At 44.5% G+C, this 12,190-nt stretch overlaps 2 protein-coding genes across 2 annotated transcripts; one reads left to right on the plus strand and one right to left on the minus strand.

Moving 5' to 3' along the window:
• The first annotated feature begins 1,358 nt into the window (after positions 1 to 1,358).
• Positions 1,359 to 2,558, plus strand: LOC119651894. Its single transcript, XM_038055715.1, has 4 exons — positions 1,359 to 1,692; positions 1,776 to 1,823; positions 2,084 to 2,199; positions 2,252 to 2,558. Exons 1-4 carry the CDS (start codon positions 1,675 to 1,677, stop codon positions 2,535 to 2,537), a joined length of 468 nt encoding a protein of 155 aa, XP_037911643.1. The 5' UTR covers positions 1,359 to 1,674; the 3' UTR covers positions 2,538 to 2,558.
• Positions 2,559 to 8,955: 6,397 nt separating this feature from the next.
• Positions 8,956 to 9,893, minus strand: LOC119651989. Its single transcript, XM_038055905.1, has 2 exons — positions 9,615 to 9,893; positions 8,956 to 9,532 (listed from the first exon to the last, which is right to left on the minus strand). Exons 1-2 carry the CDS (start codon positions 9,621 to 9,623, stop codon positions 9,047 to 9,049), a joined length of 495 nt encoding a protein of 164 aa, XP_037911833.1. The 5' UTR covers positions 9,624 to 9,893; the 3' UTR covers positions 8,956 to 9,046.
• Positions 9,894 to 12,190: the final 2,297 nt, after the last annotated feature.

Here is a 12,190-nt window from a genome sequence, read left to right on the forward strand (position 1 = left end):
CATACGGGGTTGCGCCTAGATTCTGCCAAATCCGATGTACTACCGTTCACCACGAAGCACAAGGGCATGGGAGTAAATCGAGTAACGAAAGTCAAATATTTAACTTCTCTGGAAGACACATGTTGAAAACATGTGTCGAAAACCACAAGACCTCTGAGAACTTGCGGGGAAAAAGGGGTGCACCCCGAAAATGCTGCACTGGATATACCCTGCAATAGTAAGGCCAGTGATTGCCTATGGTACGGTAATCTGGGCAAACAGACTGGCTTGCGTATGCACCAGTGGGGTAATGAGAACTTGTTCAACGGCATCCCTAGAGGACCTTTTGGGATTAAGACCTCTCCATCTGCACATACAGATGCAGGCAAGGAAGGTGATCTTCAGAATGCTCGAGAGTACCAATGAGATGAGGTGCTGCCTAATTCGGAGGAAAATTGATATTCTTTCTTGGAGGCATCCCCTAATCGGTACCAAGGGATAACATGGCAACAAGGTTTCATTTCGATAAAAAGCACGTTGGAGGAGCAGAGCAAACTCGGAGAGCGGCATACGGCTTATACCAGGAACTGATTGGCCCTGATGGATCCCTTACGCATGCGTGCCGTATCGATTGACCAAGGAAATCGTACTTTGGCACCAATGGGTAAGCACACTAGCATGTTTCAGGCGGAAATGGTGGGGAGGGGGGCAGAACATTGCTTTTCTAACCGACATCCAAGGGGCTATTAAGGCACTTAGGTTCTATCAGGGAAATTCTAAACTTCCGTTCAATAAGGTCTAGACACTCTAGGTTCCAGGCCACATTGAGTTAGAAGGCAATAAAGGAGAGGACGAACTGGATAGGGAAGGATCAGCGACGTAACTATACTGGCCACAGCCATTCTGCGGAGTGGGAAATGGGTCCATGGCTACAACATTGTAAAATGAAGAGGAACGACCAAGAGGAATAGAACAGTCCAGAGTGTTGTTTAACCCTCACCAAGAAGAACTTCCGGATCGTAGTGGGAATACTCACTGGTCACTGCAGGCTAAACTATCACTTGGGAAAGATAGGGATATCTACGGACATTGTCTGTAGATTCTGTGAGGAAAGTGATGGAACCTTCGCACATGTTCTGGGTCAGTGTCCGGCACTTGTGCGAAGTAGGTTCAGGCACCTGGGGGATAATAATACCAGATGCCACTTTGAAACACAATAGTTCTTTAAGGACACAGTACGAGCCCCCAAGCCATATTGTTATTATTCTATGCACTCATAGGAGGTGCTTTGCTAACGTACGTCAAAGGTTTTAACTGAAGCTTGGAAAAACCTCGCTGTTCGGCCCAACCCCAATCGCAGTAGCTTTCTTTTCAAGCCTAAACAGGAGAGTCCTTTGTCAATTTTCTTTCATTTCCGTTTTAATATTTTCAGGGAGAAACAGCATTTTGGCTCAGTTTCTAAAAAAAGAAGAAAATCAAGGAAAAAAGGACCAAATCGGCAATTTTAAATGCAAAATTTCTAAGTTAATTTTAAATTTTGGGTAATATTTATCTTATTTATCTGGAAAATTCTAAAAATCTAAATTGGCAAGTATAAATGGTAAAAACAAAGCGCAGAAAGATTGTAAATTGAGGAGGTCATTATTGATCGAGTAAAGACAATTTTCTTAAAAAAGGATATCCATTTCCAAAGTGATGACTAAGATGAACTCTGTAAGTCCTTGAATGCTAGACCTAGATTTAGATTTCGTGGTTTAATTTTGCACTCATTGTGAAATCACTTCTATATCCTCCAGAATGTGATGTCGGAACAAATCGCGAGTAGAAAGGCGTCTGAATTTTCGGTGAGTATTTTGGAACCAGTATGTGGGCTAGGATTGGTGAAAACTCCCTTATTTGTGTTTCTAAGATGAACTGATCGCATATCAAAAAAGGCAGAACCTCATTCATCTCATGTACAGATTGAGAGGGTATACCATGGCAGCTGTTACCAGTTTAAAGATAGTTTGAGTTGCTATTAAGGGAGCTTGAAAATTTCCTAGCCCAGCCAGGAGATTCGAAAAAAGACATTTATTTGCAAAGTTATCCTTTCCTCATTTTCTAGGTTGAAAAGCGGACTGCCTTCATGAAAGTTGGAATAAATAACTGTAAACCTACTAAAGCGTCATCGTTGGGTAACATGGACTGCAATAGGAGGAAGTCGGAATTGAAAGCTACTAGGTATTGTGAGACTCGGGTCTAGTTATGATACTGACTTTAACTCTTCTTCAAGGCGTGGAATTGGTATCAAAGGAATTTGTGAAGGTTTGGATTGTCCAGATCCCGAAGATTCCCAAGATTTGGAACCTATTACCCCCGGTCCAGGAGGAATTTTCGCATGCGACCCATATATGCTACCTTACAGCAATGTATACTATCCAGCTGGCCCCTTTGGCCCCAGAGTGGAATTGTGCCCTTATGTCCCATTAACAGATAGCCCTATGTCAAACGGTGGTGGTCATCGCTCTGGCAAAGGCAGCCGCAGTGAAAGGAAAAATCGCGGACGAGAAAGATGTTAACCTTCAGTGCTATTCAGTTTTGCAGGTGTTTGTGGAGATTCCGGAATGTACTTTCCAATGCCTTGTTTTAATAAATTTTTGTCATCGCAGTTTTGGCCTCTGTTTAAAAGGATATGAGTGAATAATTGGCTTTCTTCTTGAGTAGGAGTAACCTCCGAAGGTTCGAGACTATGCCAGTCTTACCAAACAACCTATTACCACGGTTAGGGGGGCTGATCTCGCCGCAACTCATTGTGTTTTAAAATTTGATTTGTGCTCTAAAAAATATGTGCAAGGATTCTGTTCATTACGAAATTTCAAAGCGGTACCAGTTGTTTTAGGAGCTCTGGAAGGATATACGAAAGTTATGGATCTATCTTTAAGTCTATGCCAGGCGGACTATCTGAAAAGGATGTAGAAATTATCTCGCCAAGGAGCAGGGCCTGTCGAAGGTAGTGCAATGGATGGTATCCATAGCACCCTGTGCGCTAACCAACAGCATTGACTTTAAAGAACAATGACCTTACTGCTGGACTCGTTGTTTCCAGCCTCGAAATAGGTGTCATCGAACTGGACCTGGTGAGTATCAGCCATATTACTCCTACAAGAAAATCATCAAGGCCGAGTGCCCGGGGGGAAACATATCATATGAATGGTAATATCAGACAACTAATTCTCCAGGGATATTCTCAGTTAATATGACGCTAAGATCATAGATTTTTTTTTTGGAGTAGTGAGAATGCGTTTACGCACAGAGTGTTGGACTCCCGCAACAGCACGCTGGGGGACTACCAACTAAACACCTCCCTGTCATCAGAGAACTAGCCTGGAACCGTCTGACACATTACTTCGGGCTAGCCCTCCCGCTCTCCCGGCTTTGGGAGCCTTCAAGTCAAGGAATTCCTTTCACCAACGGGAGGGGAGGGGAGGAAGGGAGTTTTGTTAGTTCAGGGAACCCCTTACCGTCCGATCCTTCTGCCGGTCGAGTTCAATCTTCTTCGTAGCAAGAAGAGTCCGAACATAATGCGCAATACGATTCCAGCTGCCAGCGCTCTTCAGCATCTCTCTGACAATGTTGTCTGGAGAGAGCTCCCCTGCGTCTGCATAAAGCTGCTGGCGGCTCGCCGTGCTTTCTGTTCAACCATGGGTCTAATTTGGCGATGAGTCGCGCAGTCCACTTGCTCTTTGGCTCATTTTGCCAAGAAAGTTGTCACTCGCTAAGGGTGCGTTGACGTTCTTCACGGGCAACCACTTCTCTTAAGTTTTCACCCTTACGGCGATAGATAGCTTTGCGCTCCTTGGCAAGGAGGGCAACGGGGATCACTCCCGCAATCACCATCACAGCCGGTTCGGAGACGGTGCGATAAGCAGACGCCACTCGCAAAGCGAGGCGTTTACGATGCACCTCCTTGTCAAGGGCATCAGCCCATACCTCCGCACCATAGAGAAGGACGGACTGCGTTGCTCCCATGAGGAGACGTCTCCTAGTTGATATAGGGCCCCCGACATTCGCCATTAGCCGACTCAAGGCCGCGACTACTGCTGCAGCCCTGTCCGCGGCTGCTTTGATTTGCTCGAAGAAGCTCATCTTCGAGTCGAGCATTCAACCAAGGTATTTAATCGCTGGTTTTGACTCTATAGTCAACTCGCCGATCGATATGGGACGCAAGGTCGAGATTCTCCTTCTGTTCAGGATGACTACTTCGGTTTTTTCTAGTGCAAGGTTGAAACCGTGATCCATCCGCTTATCCGTCGTATCAATATGCCAAGTCTGCTTTGCGCCTGTTCAAAAGTGCGTCCGGCAACAAGTGCCGCAACGTCGTCTGCATAACCGACCAGGCGCGACTCTTCGGGCATATCGAGTCTCAGCAGACTATCGTAGGAAGCGTTCCAGAGGTCCGGCCCTAGGATGGATCCCTGCGCTACTCCCGATGTGATTTCCATCCTCCTCTGGCCCTCTAGCGTCTCATAGAGCAGGGAGCGGCCTTTCAGATAATCCCTCAATATCCGCAAGAAATAGCTTGGCACGTGAAAGGAGTTCTCTAGTGTGCCTAGCATATCATCATCAAGATCATAGATTGGGAAGTGACGTTCGAGAATATACAGATGATCTGAAGCTTTTGTTCTAACAAATTTCGATGGCAAGGACCCGTGTCCTTCCCACCTGTGTGGAATTTAGAAGTGATAGTAATCGTTTTCGCACCAGGCGCGGAAGTTTTACCAACAAGTCAGCAGGATGAAGCCTTATACACCTCGATGCTCATCCTGCCGAGACAAAGAGGGAAATCTGAGAATGGGCATATTGGAGCGATGGGTTGAGCACTTTGATGAGCTACTGAACAACCAAAACATCGGCGAGTTGGAGGTCCCGCCAACTGAAGACGACGGACAAATACTGCCACCACCAAGTTTAGGAGAAATAGTCCGTACAATTCATCGGTTTAAAAATCAAAAATCGCCAGGAGCCGATTGAATAACAGAAGATTTGGTTAAATATGGAGGCGACCAGTTATACCAAGTGGTTCATCAACTTGTGCTCAAGGTATGGGACAGCGAATCAATGCTTGACGATTGGCAACGAGGTATTATCTGTCTCATACATAAAAAGGGAGGTATCACGTTGCTGAGTACCATCTATAAGATATTCTCCGCTATCTTGCTAGGCCGGATAGCCCCATACGCCCAGAACATCATTGGCCCTTACCAAAGAGGCTTCATTCCAGGCAAATCAGCAACAGATCAGATTTTCTCTCTGCGGCAAACGATGGAAAAACTTTTGGAATATGGACAACAGTTGCACCATCTATTCATCGACTTTAAAGCCGCCTATGATAGCATAGCCAGGGTAAAACTGTACATGGCCATGAGAGAATTCGGTATCCCGACGAAATTAATAAGACTGACTAGGCTGACCCTGACCAATGTGCGAGGCCAGATAAAAGCAGCAGGATCATTCTCAAGACCATTCGACATCAACAACGGTCTACGACAAGGGGATGCCCTATCATGCGTCCTCTTTAACCTGGCCCTCGAGAAAGTGATCCGTGATGCTGATGTAAATGCAAGAAATACTATCCTCTTTGAGTGCACCCAACTACTGGCCTATGCTGACGATATCGACATCATGGGAAGAACCACCCGAGACGTACAAACCGCCTTCGTCCAGATCGAGCAGGTGGCAATTGAGGCGAGATCTTGGGCTGCACATCAATGAAGGCAAGACAAAGTATATGGTGGCAACGTCAGCACCGAAAACCAACCAACAACATCAAACCGAACTGGTCAAACAGGATGAATAAGGATAGGAGAATACAACTTTGAGACCGTTGATAATTTCTCCTATCTAGGGTCGAAAATCACAACTGATAACAGCTACGATGATGGCAGCCAAAGGAGCCTATTTCGGCTTACAAAAACTGTTCCGCTCGAAACGTCTCACCATAGGGTCAAAGCTCTTACTGTACAAGACTATGATCTTGTCAATCCTCATGTATTCCTCGGAAACTTCTTAGCAAGAACATTGCGAATCCTCCGAGGAATTATTGGCCCCCTACATGAGGATGGACGATTGCGTAGCCTATATAACGACGAAATCTATGAACGATACCATGACCGTCCGGTCGTTGATAAAATCCGTCTCAAAAGGTTTCGGTGGGCGGGTCACTTAATCCGTATGGATGAGGATGATCCCACCCGGAAAGTCTATAAAGGCAATATCTATGGTAGAAAAAGAAGACGAGGCATACCCTGCCTAAGATGGAGCGATGGCGTAGGCCAGGACGCCAGACTGCTTTTAGGGATATCGAAATGGTGGACCTCGGCGCAAAACCGGGATGTCTGGAGTTCCTTATTAAGGCAGGCTTAGACCGGATACCGGTTGTTGCGCCGTTGGTGATGATGATGATGAGTAATCGTTTCGGGAGCTCTAAGGAGAGGGATACAAAACATTTAGATTTAGGTCGCTACTTATGCTAGCTAGGAAAGGAAACCCGCACATTGGTATCGTCAAAAGGGGTTCAAAAAAAGACCGCTGCTAATAAAATGCACTCGTCTGGCATAGACAAACCATAAACATCTATTCAGGCGAGTATTTGCCGCCCCGAGTTCTTAAATTTAGATTTCGAAAAACGATGTTCTGCGGCATGACCTTATTTCTGAGAATATTCAAGGAAAGCGGAACAATTTACGGTTCACACTGGATTTACTGGAGAAGAGCGATGGAAACTGCACTAAAATGGGAAGAATTGTGCAGCGCCAGGCAAGCAGGACGACTCAACAGCTGACGAATATCTTAAACAATATAAAACTATGCTCCTTTAAACCCGCAATCTCGAAATAAGTTCCTTTTTTCGAAATATAACGGAGATACTGCGTTACAAATTTTTTCAAAAGATTCCACCGCTTTCTGGCCATTTTTCCACCACTCACACACTCTAACCTATATATCATTTCCAAAAGCTAATTCTCCTCTAAACAGATAATCACGAGTTGAGTTACTTTTCTCGAAATTTTAAAGGGCAAGTCGCACTGCGTCCTTAAAGAACTGTTGTGCCACTTTTATTGGGTAGGAATGTTAGGAATGTTAGTATATTCTCTATATATTTCATAGTTCCAAATCTGTCAGCTGGTACTTATTTAATGTAGTCTCCCAGGCTCCTCTTGGTGAGGTTTAATGAGACCTCTGCGTGCTTGGGTTTGTATCTTTCAATAAGCACCCTGGACTGCTCCATTTCTGGTAGGCTCGCACACTATAGTTCTGTTAGCCATTCCTCTTAATTTTTTAGTATCATAGCTATGAAGACGCTTCCGACTCCACAGAAAGGTTCTGGCTCATGTTAAGGTGTCCCTGCTTGGCCAGTTCATCCGCTACTTCATTGCCCAACATTGCCTCCAACAAAGATTATCCAAACCTAATTGAGCGAGCCGGGGGTATTCAGTCTCCTAAGGGATTCCCATACCAATTTAGACTTCACCTAATTGGACTTAAGGGCCAAGTGAAACCTCTTTGCCATTTTATACCTTGATATCCATAATTCGGGGTACTTCCTAGAGAGAATTTCAATTTTTATTTCGATCTAGGCGGCTTCCCACCTTACTAGTATTTCTAGCAATCCTGGAGATTGCCGGCTTTGCCTGTACCTCTATGTGCAGATGGAGAGGGAGACGGAACTAGGGGGATGTCGTTGCCCCACTGATACACACGCAAGCCAGCCCTTGGAGTTTGTGTAACTCCTTGGCTTCTGCAACCCTTGTCCAAGTAGATAATCATTGGATTTACTATTGCAGTGAATATCCAAAGTAGTATCAAGAGTATGGAGGTTAGGCATTAGACGTGTCATAGTCCCTGCAGAACGGTAAGGCCAAGTCTACATCCTGCGGCGAACAGCTGGCAGTGAGACTTCGTTCCAATACAGTCAGCAACTCCTAAAAAACTTTCCTTGATTCGCATGATATCCTGGATTGGGGGATGCCCCAGCGAGATACATTGGGTTAGGCTTGACCCCAATCCAAATATTAACGTCGATACGGCGTTCGAATTTTTTTAAAAGTTTTCCCCACTTTTCCATTTTTCCGGCACCTAGACCCCACAATCTATATATCATCTGAAAGGCCTAACTCTTCTCTATACAAGTGATCACGAATTAAGCTCCCTTTCTCGAAATTATCAATATTAAGGGAGATGCAAGCGATTAAAGTTTTTCAAAAGATTCCTCCACTTTAAGGCCATTTTGCCGCCACCTAGACACCCCAACGCATACACCATCTGAAGGGTAGAACTCTACTCTTTACAACCGATCGAATTAAACTCCTTTTCTCGAAATTTTCAATTTTAACGCAGATAAGAACGCCTAAAATTTTCCAAAAATCTCCCCCACTTCCCGGCTATAGTTCCGGCACTCAAACCTCCCAAACCGATAGTACTAATCACGAATTAAGCTTCTCTCTGCGAAATTCTCAATATTAAGGGAGATGTAAGCGTTTAAAGTTTTTGTCAAGATTCCTCCAAAAATCAGCAATTTTCCTGCCACCCAGACCCCGCAGCCTATATACCATTTGGAAGTTCAGAACCTCCCCCAATAGTAGTGATCACGAATTAAGCTCCTTTTTGCGAAATTCACAATATTAAGGGAGACATAAGCGTTTAAAGTTTTTGACAAGATTCCTCCAAAAATCAGCAATTTTCGGGCACCCAGACGCCCCAGCCTATATACCATTTTTAAGCTCAGAACTTGCCCCGATAGTGGTGATCACGAATTAAGCTCTTTTTTGCAAAATTCTCAATATTAAGGGGACCCACCCCTCACAACTTGTATGCCTTTGAAGTGTCTGTTTCTCCTGTCCTACATATCCTGATCCAGCCTTTAAACTAGTTCTTGGATGTCTCTACCCATCTGCGGATTCCAAACCTTTGTCCCCGAGAGAAACTATACAATTTGTCATTTCGCGCTTTATTAAAAATTGGCTCCAGCATTGCCTAGGGTTTCCACAGACGACTGTCACTACCGGTTATTTTCAGGTGCTTGTCAACATTAAGATTTCCTTTTTTTAGACCGTTTGCCGCCACTGTTGGATAATCCCAATGGAACGTAAGGGCATAGCAGAATTCGTGGACCGAAAGGTCCCGCCGGGTAATAAATGCTGTTAAACGGCAACATATAGGGTTCGTATTCACCAGACGCTGCGACTCCATGGGGCTCTATCCCGTCCTTTCCTCCGCCGCCTGCGGATTGACCGTGTCGATCGACATTGGGAAGACAAAATTCTGGGTTATCCTTGTCTGGCCACTCACCCGGCATCAAAGTGCAATCATCATTTTGTCCTTCTTGATAATCGTCCGTTTTTATTCTTTGCTCTTTTCGGATTTGCAAACCATCACGTTTATCAGAAGGTTCAAATGTGATCCCCTTCCTGCCTTTTCCTGTACGCATAGACTTGAGGGTGTACGCACTGTAACCAGATGATGCTACCCCACAATTATTCAGTCCCGTTCTCATGAATCCTGTGCGTTGTTCGACCTACAATATATATCGTAAAATGAGAATTGATAACTTCACCATAGATAAGTTCGTAATTTTAGGGTTTAGTCTGAAAACTCACCGCGTACATTCTGAGAAAAACGGAGTGACAAATTCAGCCTCTAAATTTGAATTCAAGGTCTTACCCCAAAAATCTTTTACTTCAATAATTAGAAACTTTTTTCTTCAAAAACAATTTTTTCTTATTCAAAATAATTAGATAATAATATTAAGAAAGATTTTGATTTGACTTAAAACCTAACGCATATTTTCGATTCGTTCTAAAATCTCGGTGACTCGAAATGAGAGCCTCCTAATTTGGAGGCAATTTAAAATAGTAATGAAGTTTGTGATATCACAAGCCTTGAAATAAGGGTTTATTTTCCAGTGGCTACTTGATTCCCAGGTAGGGACCTCTGGATTTGGGTGTGTTTCTCAAATGGACTCCAGCGTTGACTTCTTCGTCTTTTTCTTCAGCCACAAGCAGGGTCGGCTCGTCGTGATCGGTTTCGCCATTTAGCTCTATCGAATGCCTGATCTGGGTGCAATCTCGACGCTTTTAAATTCCCTTCCAGCGAATCCAGTCACCGTTGTTTCGGCCTGCCATCGACTTCGATGTTTTGACCAATCTTGGCAAGTGAATTCTCTTTAGTGCCAATCGCGTGACCATACCATCGAAGACGCAATTTTTCCACGATCGGTGCAACCCCATGACGATCGCGGATATCTTCGTTTCGGATATGATCAAAACGTGTCACGCCACTAGTCCAACACAACATCTTCGTCTCCATTACCGCAAGACGACGTTCATGGTCCTTTATAGTCGGCAACACTCAGAACCATAAAGAGGGATAGGACGGACGACATTGCGGTAAATTTTTTATTTGAGGCGTTCGGTGATACGTCGATCACAACGGACACCAGTTGTTTAACGCCACTTCATTCAGGTTGCGTTAATGCGTAAAGCAATTTCATAACGCAGTTCTCCATTGGCTGATAGCGTTGACCCGAGGTATTTGAATCGCTCAGTTCTGGGCAGATCACTGCCGTTGACAGTGTCTTATGGGGATCGGTCGTCAAAAATTCAGTTTTGTTTAGATTCAATCTGAGACCGTGTTGCATGAAGCGATCATTCCATTTTTTGACAAGTTCCTCGAGATCATTTTTGCTATCAGATGTCAGGAAAACATCATCTGCATATGGCAGTGTGTAGAGCGCTGGACGTTTCCTTGATGAACACCAACGGAGACATGAAGCGGTACACCCGGCATACTTCGAACTTTACTTTTCGGATCGTGATAGAGCAATTGAACCCAGCGCACGAGTTCTTCTGGCACTAAGTGTTATCGTAAAGCATACCAGATGAGATCGTATGGCACAGGGTATTTGACCCTTTCTCCAGATCCAGAAATGCAATGGTAAGAGGGCGATGTTTCTCACGGTCTTTCTCCATGAGTAACCGCCCAGCGTGTATTGCGTCAGTAGTTCCGCAGTTTTTGACAAATCCGGCTTGATTCACGGTTATTTCAATGATTTTGCAAATACGGTTGTCAAGAATGCCTTCAAAAATCTTCATGGTATGAGAAATTAACTGGATCGGACGGTAATTTGAATGTTCTGCTGGATTACTTTTCTTTTTCCATATTGGAACAGTGGTACTTTCTTGCCAGTCAGATGGTGTTGCACTTTCCTGAATAACCCGATTAAAGAATTCACTGAGCCACAGCGTTGGGTCCCAGCACTTCGCTTTCCAGAGCTCAGATGCGATGTCATCAGGTCCTGTCCCCGATTTCATTCGTTTTATTGTCTCCTCGACTTCAGTTACGCTGACAAGTGAAACTGACCCAAAGTCGGCAATGATTGTGGAAGGGTGCAAACTGATAGATGATTCAATTGGATTATCTGACCGCTTCTTAAAGGTGGACAAGCTCTTGGTTCAAATGAGACGGAATATATGAACCGAAAGGTTTGCGTTAGGACCGGTCAACACGATTGGAGGCGGTATAGTTTAGCATTATTTTCGAGGTTCAACCCATATTATGGCCCATAGAACCGCCTTTCTGCTTCTTTTCTGGCTAGTTCGTCTGATATCTCATAGTATTCAAACCTTACTGTAACATACGAGTCAAGTATATTTCGGTCATAAAAGCAATTATCATGCAAGGCTATTCCTTAGATATTACTTCACGAGTTGGATTTACCTTTACTCAAGCGTGCTATCGGTCTTTTGAGCTTGGCTCTTTATTACTTCCTATAGAAGATGCCGGTTCTGTATTTTGACGATAGTGGAGGAAATCGTAAACCTCAATATCTCTGCAACTAAACTCCCTGAGCTCATAGTCCTTCTCAGCACTTCGTTCAAATTCCTTCTCTTCATCGCAAACCTTGGACAGAGAAACATCACATGCCTGCATCCTTCGATGTGTCACTGCATAGAAGCTAATTCAACAAAGCGAATCCTTCAGCCCAAAGCAGGGCAGATGCACAGTGACCTGCGAGAGACTGGGTAATGGGGTAATTGGTTTATCTGTGTGTGCGCTCAAGCCATACCTTATGGTTGGGTATGACCCTTCGAAGACACGTCCTATCTGCGTCGCCAGAAATCATACGACGCTGACCTTGCAAGTATCGCGGTGCTCCCAGCTTCCTTTCAATACA

The sequence above is a fragment of the Hermetia illucens genome, chromosome 3 (assembly GCF_905115235.1).
Source record: "Hermetia illucens chromosome 3, iHerIll2.2.curated.20191125, whole genome shotgun sequence".
NCBI lineage: Eukaryota > Metazoa > Arthropoda > Insecta > Diptera > Stratiomyidae > Hermetia > Hermetia illucens.